The sequence below is a fragment of the Xenia sp. Carnegie-2017 genome, unplaced genomic scaffold, assembly GCF_021976095.1.
Source record: "Xenia sp. Carnegie-2017 unplaced genomic scaffold, XeniaSp_v1 HiC_scaffold_3, whole genome shotgun sequence".
In the NCBI taxonomy this organism is placed as follows: Eukaryota; Metazoa; Cnidaria; class Anthozoa; order Malacalcyonacea; family Xeniidae; genus Xenia; species Xenia sp. Carnegie-2017.
Window position 1 is genome coordinate 4,420,863 of NW_025813493.1, and position 15,671 is coordinate 4,436,533.

The following is a 15,671-nucleotide window of genomic DNA, read 5'->3' on the forward strand; positions in this document are numbered from 1 at the left end:
GTGTGATTTCACACTTAAAAACAATGCTGATGGAAACCAATTGCTGTCAAAATAAGTTTGCAAAGCTAATCAAACCAAAAAATGTCTGATTTATATGGTAAATCTCTTCATGTTTTCACCAGAAATATCAGAGATATTGCTTCACTTGTACATGCGCATGCAGAGACTTGTTTTAGCATAACCATGAAGGCTAGTTTTAGTGGAACCAAAAAAAGTAATCAGGGCACTAGTATCTTAATTTTTACGCTAAAAAGAAAAAAAATTTTGGATTGTTTCTGCTTACCTTAGGGTTGTTTACGCACCGCTTTGAAATTGTACGCTACTGAATATTTTTCTTTAAGAATGAGATTCAGCATGAAAGGTGTTAGAACTTAGTAGCTAAATACTTTTGTTTGCGTGGCTTACCGTGCAGATATCCATCTCTTTTTCATCAGAAGACTAAATTCTTCATTGAAAAGAATGGTGAACATATTTTGGACATACTAAGGTGTGGTATGATGTATTTCATATCAAATAAAAACAACCACTGGCCCAGTGTGGTATTAGTCAGGGGGTAGAGGGAGAAGTTGCTACCAGAGACAATTTATAACCCCCCTAAATGTTGTTTAGTTTGTTCTCTTATTGCATCAACGGCAGTAGATATTGTTGACAAAAAGATGGGTCTATATTCAGGAACTGACACTGCATTTCTTGACTTTTTAATTAATAACTCACTTCTGGGCAATGAGTAATTTTAATATCATACAATTTGCTTGGATACATTCGCTTATATGATGACTATGGTGATGTTAAGTGCTTGGATTACATAAGATTTTTTTTTAAAAGAATTTTTTTAATTACAACAGTTACCAAAACTTTTAAAGAGAATGTAGATTCACTAATAAAACAACGTGCATATCAGTTTGGTCGGTTCATTTTTCTTGAAAAGCGAGTTATCCAGTTAAAACTTAGATCAATGGCTAACAGTTTACAACATCAGTGACGTTATTTGCTTTTACTGATAAGCAAATTCAAATCAACTTGTTTGAAATTTTACTCCGGTTATCGGCCATCAGGTAAGTTAAAATCTTAAAAATTAAAAATTATATTATGTACAAATATTGCTAATTGTTGAAATTTACAAAGCATACAAGTGAAATACTGGGTAAGACTAGAAAATCAATAATGTACACGCAGATTTAGCGAGAACATTTATTGATTTTATAAAAACGAAGCTGTTCGTGGCAAAGAAACAGCGGAAACGATCGCCAAACTATTGATGACATTTTTTGTCAAATAAAGTAGCACTCCAGTGACGTTAGATCAGTTGTCACTTGTATCTGACAAGGACTCGTCGCCATCAGTTTCAGAGGAAATTATCTTGGCTTTTCCACCAAATTTATAAATAAGACGAGCATTGGGAACTCTTTCCAAAATGTCTTTTTCGTAATAATAGCGCAAAGCACGACTCATCTTTTCGTATGTCATATTTTTTCGATTTTTTCGTTGCCCCCAAAGCTTGGCAACACCACCAGAATTAACCAATTGGAAAACACCTTCAGATTTACTAATCCACTTAATGTATTTACGATTTTCCTCGGCGTCATTTAACATGTCTCGTAGAAACTCCCACAAGTGAATAGAACGATTACCTAAGAACAACAAAAAGTTTGTTTTTATTTTCCTGACAATGATCAACTGACACTATCTTGAAAAACAAATTGATATTTATGAATTTCCACGCGAGTTACATCGAGGAGAATAATGACAATCATGAATGTGTCGCAAAAATATTGATGCTCCAGAGTTGGTATGTTGAAAATAATCATACTGTGAAATCTAATGGTTATATTTTATCTAAATATTTTCTTTTTACGTTTCTTTCCTTGAAATTCACACGACCTCATTATAATAACTTTTCGGAGATGCGTTAAGTTTAACCCATGTTGTACCTGGGTTAGTCGTGTTTACACGCAAAAAATTAATCTGGGTTAAGTCCGGGTTAGTTTATGTCGTGTGAATAAAGCTTAACACTCCAGGGTGCACAAAGCATATTGTTTGGCTAAGCTCATAATGAGTGATAAATATTTACCTGATCTTTTTCTTTTGCGTTTTGCTAGCTTTGGCTTTCTTTTTTCCACCCTTGGTTTTGCTTTTGCATTTCTGGTGACTTTATTAGCTGATGAAAAAGTCAGGTGATTAATTAGCCCAGTATGAGAAGTTAACATGAACATTTAGTCGAATCACTTCATGCTCAAAACAATAAAGATACTTGTACATGCAAAAAAAATTCATTGCACTGCCATAATATTTAACATTTAATGCATTTTAAAACACATAGTTTATTTCTGAACAGTAATTAGATGAATAATTATTACTTTATCTTTAAATATCTTATGTCATATTTAGTGGAGCTTTAGTGTTCAAAAGAATTGCCTTTGAAGTAAGCAGTCAAATTTATCGTCGGAAACCCGAGTAAGAGATGGAAGCCATGTTTTTTTGCTACTCGCTATCTATTGAAAATTACTATGTAAACTAGAGTAGCCAATCAAATTAAAGAGTTTACAAAAGAATAATATATAATTCTGCTAATACTTATTAGTACACTCTCCATTGCAACCTTACCATTTTGAAGTTCCCTATTAACAAATGGTTCGGGTTGTTTTGGAAAAACTGGGCTAACAGGTGTAATATTCCATGGTGCGTATTCTAATAAAACAAGAAAAATGTTTATGAAGCTTTTGCAAACAGAGAATTTAATCACTTTTATGCTTATTTTTTTTAGGATCGCATAGTTACCTTCAACTGAATTACTTTGAACTGCCATCTGACAGCTAAAGTCAAGAATTTGATCTGATAATTAAAAAAGAAATATCTTTAAAAAAATAATTCATAGCATTTTTAGAGCTTTCTCTTTCAAAATACATTCTTCATTCGATAAAAGCCTTTTAATCTATATACTGCTCTAAAGCAGTAGTTATAACAGTTTTTCAAACATTTTGTTCGTTAGCCAATGCATTAATATTAGGTGTAATTATGTGTATCGAACGAGCATTGCATTCTCTATTTTCCTTACCATTATTGTCCATAATTTCGTCCATTATCTTTGTTAGATCTAAATCTTCGATAGCTTGAACGTTATACTCATGACAATTCACCAGTGAATCATCTGGTGACTACAAAAGTTTTTAATCAGTTTGTTGAGAAAAAATCTTTCAACTTACACAAACGTCATGAGATGAAACATAGTTTTCATTGGCAAGATTTATTTTTTACTTACTGATTGGTCAAGGAAACTGTTCAGTGGACGATCATCCGGATTTGAACTTGCAGGCTTCATCGTGTTGATAATCGACTATAAACAGTTTGTAATATATGCATTAGCAAGAATTCCACAACTTAATCCCATCAATTAGAAAACGGGTAAGGTAGAGGTTAGGATTTGGCAAAATAATGAATACTGTCACTAATTTGTAAATCAAAATACTCTTACAATGCCATTAGTCGTTTATTTATATAGTTTTCTTGCATGATATATAGGTATATATAGTTTTCCTGCATCATACGTAGTTATATAATTTTTAAAGAATATGAAGCGGCCATTGAAAACGGGGTACAAATTCAACTTCGTTTTATTTTACTTCGCCAAACTGTAATGTATAACTTCGCAATACCTAATACTTGGAAAAGAGATAATGTTCCTGGCTCGAGAAATTAACAACTAGCTCGATGCTGATTATATAATTCAGTCTCTGTTTATGTTTACGACATAAAGCAGTTGTACGGGGGCGGGAGTCAAACAGTACCATGGTGATGGAGTTGCTCCAATACAAAAGCACAATTTCCTTGCAAAATATGAAACGTCGTGAGATAAAGTGTATGCAAGAACAGTATTAAATAGTTAGTAAACCATGTAACTTAATATTTCTCAAAGTGCGCATGTTTTTTGTATAGTGCTTATATTAGAGGCACTGGCAGGCCGGGCTTGGAATGCCGTGGGTGTTTTGGGGTGTCTGAACACCCACAACTTTTGTAGTGTAGGAGTACCTTATAGGAAGGACAGACATAAATTTAGGTTCTTATTTGAACGCTTATGATAGGCGTACCAAAAGTGATTTTGGAGGATTTTTGTAATGTTTGCTCGAAAAAGAAGAAAAACTGATTAAATATAATTAATATGAAACAATTTCATTCTAAGTTTGTTGCGTTATGACATTGCAAATATATGGTGCACTCACAACTCTTGAAAGCTTTCATAGCCTCTGGAGTCACGATAATAATATTATGGAATGCTATTTGTCGCGCTCATTGTCTCCAAAAGCACTGCATGTCGGCCAACTTTATTGTATTAGCTCAATTTTAAATTCAAATTACCTTTTCATTGCTATGGGCAATGAATTTATTTATCAAATAAAATGGCAGCGAAACGCACATCTATATTGATAAAGAATGAGTTGTTGCAATCTGTATTTAATGCTTTTGAATTCATCGTCAATACGGAGACAAGCAAAGCAGACTTTAAATCATTAATTTGTGAGTCATTTATTTAGGCAGAATGCCGATTGTTATCATTTGGAATTCGTTAATCGATTGCTTTAAGTTTGCTGGATTTATGAAATTTGCATTTTTAGAGCGAATCTTGTTTTATCAAATAACTTTAATATGATGTTAGTCGTAATTCGTAAGTGCAAAATCAAAACTTATGCTACATTTGAGAATGTTAACTATACCCACAACAATGGCAAAAAGTTGTCATGTTTTCATCTTGCATAGTTAAATAACCATCGCGTAGCATTAATCATAACTTATATTGACGACTCATGTTCGTCAGAGATGAAGAAATTGGGCTAATATAATGTATTAGAGATTTTTTCAATAGTTTGTCTATTCATAAATGTTGAATATCAATAATACATTTATTTAACTGACTTAACTCGTGTACGACGATAACGTCTATCAGATATTATAATCAAGATATCATTATTCTAAGAAGTAAGAAGTCTTTACGCAATGACCATGAAATGGTCAGTTAATTTTAGTATAAACATAACTACACTAATGTGAAAGAAAGAGTCAGTTACTAAGGACAAGCATGCATTTCATTTTCCCTAAAAGAAGCAAAATTTTGAGCTTGCTTTAAGATCATGTTTTAATGTAAACAAGCTTTAAAATCAATTACGTGATACAATAGAGTTTTACGTAGTGTATGTTGATGAACACAAAACCCTTCACAAAAAATGCAACTGTAATAATCAATGTGTAATATCATAAAAACATTTGTAAAAGAACAAGACTGGTTTCTAATTTACAGTCTAAGTATAGCAGTATCTGTCATACAAAAGTTACATGTCATACAATAGTCTAATGTCATACGCATTAACGTAATCCAACTCGCCACTTTACAAAATAATTAAGCATCGTCAGTTAGTGAAATGAGTCGAAAGTGAAACAAAAACACACATGGATTTTTTAAAAATATGTAACATGCACCTTCTTCTTTTAAAATTTATATTGATTATATTGTGAACAGCAACACAGCATATCACGCAAGTCATTAACCATAAAGCTATATATATATCATTTGAATGAAAACGTATTCTGAAGCAATACCTTTTAGAACATACAGATGATCTCATATTCTGGAAAACTTGAATGTATCCTAGATATTTCATTGACTCAAATACTGTCACGGTGTACGTGCAAAAATGTTGGTTCATGATTATAATCGCAATTTTATTAAGGAAATTGGTCGTACGCATGACTGGACGGTCTTTAAATTTAGGAACTTCGACAATACCTTGTTGCCACGTAAATTTTTGTCGACGTCTGAGACGTGTCGAAGCTACACCTACGGTGGGTGCGTTTGTTGTGAAATATTGCCAACTTTACAGCCATTCAATATGATTAATAATACGTGCATGTAAACATATATAATGTCTGATGATGACTTAAGAACTCTTTGTCAAAATAACAAAATACACAGTCAAAATCTTACCGAGCCACTTTTGACAATCGCAGATTTTCAAGAATGATCAATTGTTATTGCTTGGCACATTTAAACGTAACTACTAAGGCACAATCCCCGCGCAAGTTATTTAAACTGCTCATAATTTCTTATTCTAATATGTCATATCCTTTGCTGCATCATATTTCTTGGAAAACACGAAATGTGCTTAAACAGGTTAATTAAGATGACTTAGTGCCGCATTCATATATAATTCCTGGGACAGTTTTCCGGTTTCTATGTAACAACTTAATCCAAAAGAATTTTCTGTAGAATGCGTATCTACGACAATAGCTTTTTGATTTGTAACTTCAGCTTTTTATCGTAAAATGCTGCCCGTGCAGATGTTCTTCTGGATAAAGATTACAAAAATGTCAGCTATTAGTGCTGAGATCTATTAATACTTAGCCATATTAACAATGCTAACTGTAAAAACTCTTTTCTCCATTTGATAAATCGTTACGCGCTATTTAAGTTAAAACATTGACTACCTATTGCGAATTTATTCTGTCGAGCATCAGAATGTCAAGTACAATAATCCCTTTAAAACGTATACGCAGCTTATCGCATGGATTACACAACAATAAAGCAAATATACCTACTTGGAAAAGCGTGAATTTTAAAATAAAAGACAGGAATATCGTAGAGATGAATCGACCACTAGTTTATACACCAGCTACGTTTTATATTTTGAAGTTCACACACTGATATTATACACTCAAAGAGCGGTGTTTATTTTATCATCCGGTTTCACCAGGTGACCGCGTCGTTGATGTATCAGATTTTAAATTTGCATGCAGCAAACTTTCGCGCTTTCACATTTATAGTGTCTGCAACCGATATAGCTTTATTATACTTTTTTTGAGGACAAGGTCAACTTTGTCTTTTATTACCACAACATAGTTCGAGCAACTAGTATAATTTGTACATTTAGAACAATCTCTGCGATGGGCAAAAATCTACATGCCTCATTTTATATTTAATGTTTGCTGTGTTTTGCCTTTGCATATAGCTACATTTATATGGCAGTATGAATATTCGCATAAGTATGACAGCATACACGTATAACTAAGCCTCCAGCGAATCATCTTTAGAGAGAAACATACTAATTATACTGCATCGCATAAAATGACAAAAATATGAAACTTGTAACGCATTGCCCACCTTTTCCTTAATAAAAATGCGAAATACGTCTTTGATGTTAGTTGACGACTCCTTTCACTGGCTGCCACACTGATGTATATATCATGCATTCTTTGTTTTGTATTAACTCTTTTGTACAATTATACACGCCCTGACCGGACGTAAATTCCAGAGATTAGAATAAAAATAGTGAAAAGGTCAAGGGCTAGAAAATTGACAATATGATTGCCCACAAGTAAAAGTCACCACCGAGAGGGATCGAAAGTACCTACTTCAGAAATGCGATACAAGTTTTTTGTCTCGTGATTTTGAAATCTCTTTCTCACAAATAATCATGTTTGAGCATGCATGCATATCAAATATCCCTACATTTCATACAAGCACGATTCATAATTCATAGTTTACATTTTATAAAACAAACAAACAGTCTATTGTAAATTCACTTTAACAGAAAACAATGATATGAAATGCGGTCAATGATCGGAACCGACACGTTTTAAAACATTCTTGCATTCCAAACACTAGCAAATGGATCAGATATTAACTAAGATTTAAAAGAATACCATAGGTATTCTTAGGTTTGATGAAATATATAATGATTAACAGCTATTTTATGTCTCGACTTGTTGCCTCGATTGAGCAAACTTTTCTAAACCATACGTCATTTCAAACAATTATTAAATATGAAAACGCTTCACTGTAGCATACCAAATGATTTATGTACCATGGAAACAAATACACGTACAATGTCCAATACCTCGTACACAACGCCATTTCCAGTCAAATTTACGTATTAGTACTACAAAGTACAATTATGTTCACATAATTTGTCTTTTAAGTAACTTTGCTGCTAATGAAGAAGATCCAGGTAAGAAAGCAATTGATGTTCTAGTTGGAATAATATCAGACTGTTTCTACTCATCATAGGCAAAAAAAAAGATATAGGTTTGTTGAAGTACAAGTATAGGTTGGTTTAATCGGATTTCAATTAAGTTAGCCAAGTTTAATAAAGCTTCATGAAATGCAGCCTCATTGTATATTGCTTCTATACGCAGTACTGAATGCATGACTAATTCTAGTTTACTTTACTTTTTCATATCATGCTGGAACTTTGCTACTTTGCAGGAAATGTCAAGAATCTAATATCAAAGCACTTTGGCTGGTTTCCACTCGTACACAGGAAGTGTCAAATAGTATTAAAGAGAATGGTTAAATTTTCGTTCATGTACACGTGCTGTGACACGCATCCACCTACGCAAAAAAATAATTGGTTTCAAAAGCCACCCTGTATACTATGGATACCACTGTTGATGTAGGGCTGTAGCTTGTCAAGTCTTACAAAACTATTATTTCTGTGATTTTGAATTTCCCATTTCAGCATTTCAAATGCCGAGTATAGATAAGATTAACATAAAATTGTTTATACTGGCGGACGAAACAATAGAGTGTAATTGTTTAGTTATTGTGTTGGCATTCCGTCAATAAAAATATAATATATGCCGCCGTATGTATAATTATTTAACCTTTTCACTTCTTAAAATCAACTCCTGATAAAGTATAGATGTATATTTTTAAAATGAAATTTGTAGAGAAGCTATAAGAGAACGTTAATGAATGTCATTTCAAAAGGAAAGATGTGATTTTCATATTATTGTATTTGAAACAAATATTGTCTTAAGCGACAGTAAATAATTAAACGTACAACATTATATACCATCCCCTGCAGGCATTTCGCCCTTTCATACCGACGGAGAATAATTACTGGCACCGAGCCGTTGAAAATATTTTTTTCATCACCTGCATGGATAATAAATGCTAACGTTGCAAAACTCTCCAATTCATCTATTAAACATTGGTAAATATTTCATTACAATACTGCTATACAGAAGATATATCAAAAATTTACTATCGACATTTTAAAAACAATTTCTTCATTAAGAGCAACCGTTTGATTTTTTTAATGCAGTTAAATTATACTTAGTTTTCATAGCACCCACTCCAATTTTCACTTCATGCTTTTTATTGAAAGTACTCTTGCGCAATTCAAAATTCAACACACAATACATGTAATGATCTTGTTTGCTATAGTATCGATAAAATCGACAGTAAATCGACCGTTTGATTGCAAAATTAACATTTCACAAATACATAACACGTCACGAATATTGTCATCCCCAACGTCACAAAAAATTTGGTATTGGCTTAAATTAGTTATAAACAATTTGAGTTTATACATTAGAGCTTCAGTTTAAAACGTAGATAACGGTTTTTTCCATCAGCGCCGTAGCCAGTTTACAAAATTGGTCGTGCTAAGTAAACTTTAGATCAAATTAACTTTTTAAAAATCTATTGGTTTCACTGGATAGCAACATCGCCACTGTTCTTACTTTTGCGTTTTAATTGGTTGAGTTTGAGTAATATACCCATATTAATTTATGTACTTCATTTCATTTTGCAATAGGTAAAATGCACAACAAAATGCTGCCCTGCACAGTCTTGATTTTCACTTAGCATCAAATTGGCATAATGTGAGATAAGTTAAGTAAACTTAAGGCCATGATATTATAGAAAAAAGCATGTAGTCCAGTTAAAATAAATTGACATCCGCGTTTGCATCTATGTTATTTGTTGTGTGTGAGTTGGGGGAGAGAAGGGGGATAAAGTATCAATTAATGTATTTAGTACGATACAGCAGTGATAATTAGAAGTCAAAGTCGATGATTGTGTTATTACGGTACAGACAGTAAAATCGCTTTCTTTTTGTGAGTGTTTTACGGTAGTCGAAAAAATTTTTTTAGCATTTTGGCAATCAGCCATCGAAATTTAAAGACTGTAGTCTACTTGCTAGAAAAAATAATACACGTGCAAATTTTTGCTTTCCGCTTTTACTTGGAAATTTTAGTGTTCCTGTTTTATAATTATTTTGTAAATTGGGGCGCAATTCAAAACAAAGGATCTTTTTAATAGATCAATAACCAACCTTGAAGTTGATTTTTTTATGAACAAAAATTTCAAAATAAACTTGTGTATGCGGTAAATTAAGTTATATAAATGCTGCTGCTGTATGCGTCTTTAGTTTAGTGCTATTGTTAAAATGAACACAATTATTGGCTTCGTGGTGATGTTAGATTACAAAGTAACTTTAAACATATTAGATTTCTTACTTGTGGGTAAAATTTCAGTTCATCCCAGTAATGCTGATCGATGATATCCTGGAATTGTTCAAACTCCAAAGGGTAATTTCTGGTTTCCATCATTGCTACGTTTATAAATTGTCCTGTATAATGAAAAAAGACGCGTAATATAATCACCAGTAAAAGAATATTTTCGAGTCCTTCAATACATTATATCAATTAAGGAGCAATCCATTGTTGCTCTTTAGAGGCGTAGACAGGGAGGAAAGGGGGGCTTACCCCCTCCAAATAACAGGGCTAGTCATTGAGTACCTATGGTACTACCAATATCAACTGTTTACAAAATCTTCCTGCTTTTTCTAACAGCAGAAATAAATGTCTCCACGCAGTAATGAGCGTATACATACTTTAACACTATCATTTGTGTATTTACATGTGTATCAATGTGCTTCGTTTTGTAAATGAAACTATTCTAACTAAATAAAATATTAGAATGACCTACGAACAAAGAAAAGCTGCAAAGTGTTATGTTTGAGTCAGTCAAATATGACATAAAATGGAAGGGTTATAAACATTGAAAACTAGGTTGAACATTTTAATGACGTGTCATTAAAATGTTCGGTAGCTAATGCTCTAATTACTTAGAAAGTCGTCCTTATTGAAATACGTGAAATTTTTTCACTAAAAATTTTGAAATTGAATCCAAGCGTTTTGGCAGTGGCTATGTTTAATTGAACATTATAAATCACGTTTCTTCTGTTACAAATAACCCTTCAAAAATATGGAAAATTACAACCCAGAAACACTGCAAATCGCCATAGAGGGACTTAAGATTTAAAAATTTTCCATGGGGAACATGCCCCCCTTCAAAAAGCTCACGGTTTTGGCGTTTGAAAATATGCCCTGCCAAAAAAGTTCATGTCGATGTATTATCATATATAACTGTCTAATTTAAATTTTGTTCCTTTAACGCATCGATCTTCATATAAAATACGCAGCTAGTGCATAAAAAAATGCAAGTACTTTTTACTCTAAAAATAACTTATTCGATTCAATTTTCTAATATTTTATTGCGTTTTGAAAGGTGCTCTATGATACGTACAAGATATTTGCTGTTTCAATTTTTTATCGACCGCTGACCTCAATCCAAATATGCAAATGTTAAAGTAAGCCCGTGCTTTCTTGCTTTCAGCATGGAGGGGGTAAGCAGCATACGAGAGCGACTATATGCATTAGTTGTGAGGATGGCGCACGGATTATTTCATTAAAAATGTCGGAGGTATTCAAAATTTTGAATGTTTCTTGTAAATTAATTAAAACACCTTATAAAATAAGTATTGTATATGACAATCATTACTACAAACGTTGACATGAGAAGGATCATACTACTGAACGTTGTACCTCACACTGTACTGTTACTGTACCTGAACTTTTTGCATGAAAACTCCAGAGAATGTATGTCAGCACCTCAGCACATTTCATGTGTTTATGTCACAATGATAACTCAGCAAAAATAGCAGACATTATAATCATTGAATACTTGGGGAAAACCTTGACTTAATTATTATAACTATAGATACTTATTGAAAAATATATAAATACACACATACACAAAAGGAGGTGATTTACTTCACGGTAATTTGTTCAGAGTTCCTCATTCTCACCATTCATTCAAAACTACACAAACCTTGAAAAATCGTGCCGTGATTGGTATGGCAACAAAATAATTAATGACGGCTCTATTATTTAAAATTTGATAGAAACACAAACACTGGAACAAAGTATTGCAGTCCTTTTAAACCTTATATTTAACAAGTCCCTCAAAATGTAAAATACTAATTATGCAAGGTGCACATAAATGTCTTGAAAATATCACGTGGTAAATTAAGCTTGTACAGTATACTGGCAAACAGATAGTGTATATTAATCATGATTCAATAACGTTCGCTAAAATGATTATCGACGACAAAAATAATTGCTGCGATTCCTGGCATTTCAATTTTTTGTGATAAATTTTTGAAACATAAAGGAAACTTTGTAATAAAAGTGAATCAAAAGGTAGCCCGATAGACGTTGTCAACAACAATGTCTTTATTTTGAATTACATAAGCTTTAACTGATTACACACATAAACTTAAAACGTAAGCAAAGTCAAAGAATTGAATGTCTGCTGCACAATCTGTCTCAATAGCATACATGAGAATAAGGTAGATGAATAAAGACATTTGGCAAATTAAAATCATGTTTATCTATTATAAGATGACGTGTGTGCAGACGAGGTTTTTATCAACTTCTGGCACTTTCGCCGTTCATAGAATCATACAATAAATTGAAAAATTGACTTCATGCGAAATATTACGGTATTTGAAAACTCACATTATTCATACTGCGCAAGCTCACTAACACATTGTGCAACACTAAATAAAAGAGGCGGAATGCTGCATAAATACGTTTCAAATTATTTGGAAAGACGAGACAAAAGACTAAGAAAACGTAAAAACGTTCAAATCCAAACCTTAGCAATTTAACAAGAAAAGAACAGAATTGACTGCACTAAAGTGTTATGCTTATAGAGGTGTTATGCTTTTATGTAAAACAAACATAACAATTGCAGCTGTTTGGACATACAACTAAATTATAAACCGGCATAAGTAACATTCTTATTTCACAGAATGTCTAAATTGACTCAAATGTAAGCAATGTTTGGGATTTAGACCTTACACGAATCAAATTTAAAAAAAACAAATACGTACCGTCAAAAATAAAATTCTTTGTCTTGCACAGTTGCAGAAATGACAAGAATTTTAGTCTGGTAATGGCGATAATTACAGCAGCCGACAAGATGTCGATAAACTTTTGTAGTTCAGTTGTAACCTTGCTGCATGCAAATACAACTAATGGTAATCCTCAATAACTACATTTACTCATATATGACGGATTGAAAATGTAATATGTATTGTTCTAGCTGTATTGAAACTAATATAGGTGGCGTTGGCAGTTTGCCAAAAATCGTGAGCTATAAGCGCGCTGAAACGACAAGTACCATGTGATTGGGAAAGTCCCTATTAGATGTTTTTGCGTCAACCAATCAGAATTCGTATACGAGTAAAATTTAACGCCTACGTGAGTTTTGATTGACATCGAGTTCCTGTTGAAAAATACAATGCGAACATATGCTGCATGCCATTTCTGAAATGGTATTGAAGTTAAAACTTCAATATCAATCTAATAAAGCTTCTTATACTAGAGCAAGCACATTCCGTCATATGCTCGTGCATTGCAAACATGACTTTGAATGAATTCTAGAGCATTTTTGAAAGACAACTTTGTCATTCTTATTATGCTCTTATTGAATGGAGCAATCCTATTGAAGAAAGAAGAAAATATTATAAATTGCGTAAATTTTTTATGTATGTGTCAAAATGCATCACCTTAATCATTGAAAGTTGCGCCATGAACCTTTTAACCTTCATTAAAGTAAATATCACAAGAGCACGTGCCAAAGATATATTGCTATAAGCTTTGGTTGTCGACTTGTCTTCATCAACATGATGAAATGACGTGTTATGAAAACGTTAATGTATGATCACGAGCATAAACCGTTCCATGTAGACAATAAACTGATCACTCTCCATGTCTTTAAGACTTTGAAAATAAGAAGTTTGATATTTGCAATACCGTATTTGACTTATCTATAATTATGGTGTTTTTACTTGCAATTCAGAGTTATGTTGGTAATCTTATTAAAATTTTTAAGAATATTTTAAAAATTAAGAATATTTTCGTATCAGGCAATGTTTACGAGCGATATTCTTTACACTGGAAACGCTAAGAATCGAATTGTTAGTCGAGAAATAGCCTTGATAAACAGGAAATGCAAAAATCTGACTCATTAGCCTCATTAATACAATAATTATGCAAGTGCACAGGTATTTTCGTTTTCTACTCTTACGTTTCTGCATTTTTTCATAAAGATATCATTTGATGCGTTTGTTAGTCATCAACATTTGCTGCTAGGAATGGGATTCATAGAACTGATTTTTTAAAATATGACAGTTAAGAAAATATATAAAGGGGCTTTTAGTTATCTAATTTTCAATAAAATATTTTGATTATAAAGATTATGTACTATAGACAACTGAAAAAGAGTTAATCGGCAGAATGTAGGAATCGATCTAGATCTCTTGTTCATTTTTCGCAATGAACTTTGTTAGTCTGGTCTACATGTGTTCAGTTAATGCAACCTTACTGGTGAAACGCTCTCTCTCTCTCGTTGAGACAGTAACACACTGTAGTCTGGTCTACATGTGTTCAGTCGATGCAACTTTACGTGTGAAACGCTTTCTCTCTTGTTGAGACAGTAACACACTGTAGTCTGGTCTACATGTGTTCAGTTGATGCAACTTTACGTGTGAAACGCTTTCTCTCTCGTTGAGACAGTAACACACTGTAGTCTGTTCTACATGTGTCCAGTTGATGCAACTTTACGTGTGAAACGCTCTCCCTCTCGTTGAGACAGTGACACACTGTAGTCTGGTCTACATGTGTTCAGTTGATGCAACCTTACTGGTGAAACGCTCTCTCTCTCTCGTTGAGACAGAAACACACTGTAGTCTGGTCTACATGTGTTCAGTCGATGCAACTTTACGTGTGAAACGCTCTCCCTCTCGTTGAGACAGTGACACACTGTAGTCTGGTCTACATGTGTTCAGTTGATGCAACCTTACTGGTGAAACGCTCTCTCTCTCTCGTTGAGACAGAAACACACTGTAGTCTGGTCTCCATGTGTCCAGTTGGTGCCACTTTACAGGTGAAACGCTCTCTCTCTCGTTGAGACAGTGACACACGGGAGATACGCATGATCAAACTGTAAATTTACATCATAAAACTCTTGAAACAGTGTCCACAAACTTCATAGCCATCTCAAAAAAATAGCAATATTCATACAAATTATAAATGTGTGTTAACTTGCAGGGTTAAAGTTCATGCATTTTTTCTCATATCGATCAGTCAAATTTGTTGTCTTTAATCCATCACATGAAATCTTTGTTAATGCCAATTTTCTAATCGTCGCAGTCACCCAGCACCCTGCAGAGTATGTAAGTTTCATACCGGAAATGCACAGTTCAGTAAGTTGTGCTCACTCGTAGCACAGTGGAAACAAAAGAAGGCTCTAGAGATAGTTCTTGCATCAACTTTCGCTATGCTGACATTGCTTTAAATTTATATTTTTAAAATGTTATGCTCATTATGAGTAGTAATTTCATTATTCAGAGATGTTCTAATGTTTATATTGATATGGAAAACTTTTTGACAAGCCATTGCTGTAGCATTATACTGTTAGTAAATGTTCTTAAATACGAATTATAGTACAGTTAAATTTGAATGCTTTTGCCAAAACTTGCCATTAT

At 33.1% G+C, this 15,671-nt stretch overlaps 1 protein-coding gene and 1 long non-coding RNA gene across 3 annotated transcripts; one reads left to right on the top strand and one right to left on the bottom strand.

Annotated features, from left to right (window-relative positions):
- Positions 1-682: 682 nt before the first annotated feature.
- LOC124454343 (ETS-related transcription factor Elf-3-like) lies at positions 683-13,244 on the bottom strand. 2 transcript variants are annotated; one of them, XM_047005157.1, is made up of 8 exons: positions 13,014-13,244; positions 10,291-10,403; positions 3,260-3,334; positions 3,056-3,155; positions 2,779-2,832; positions 2,605-2,688; positions 2,072-2,158; positions 683-1,631 (listed from the first exon to the last, which is right to left on the bottom strand). In XM_047005157.1, the coding sequence occupies exons 2-8, from the start codon at positions 10,381-10,383 to the stop codon at positions 1,303-1,305; spliced, it is 822 nt and encodes a 273-aa protein (XP_046861113.1). In that variant the 5' UTR covers positions 10,384-10,403; positions 13,014-13,244; the 3' UTR covers positions 683-1,302. The 2 variants fall into 2 exon arrangements, with proteins under 2 accessions (XP_046861113.1, XP_046861112.1); XM_047005156.1 differs by lacking the exon at positions 13,014-13,244 and adding an exon at positions 11,685-11,749.
- On the top strand, positions 7,077-8,754 carry LOC124454344. Its single transcript, XR_006951415.1, has 2 exons — positions 7,077-7,994; positions 8,252-8,754. It is a non-coding gene; the product is annotated as an uncharacterized LOC124454344 (long non-coding RNA).
- Positions 13,245-15,671: the final 2,427 nt, after the last annotated feature.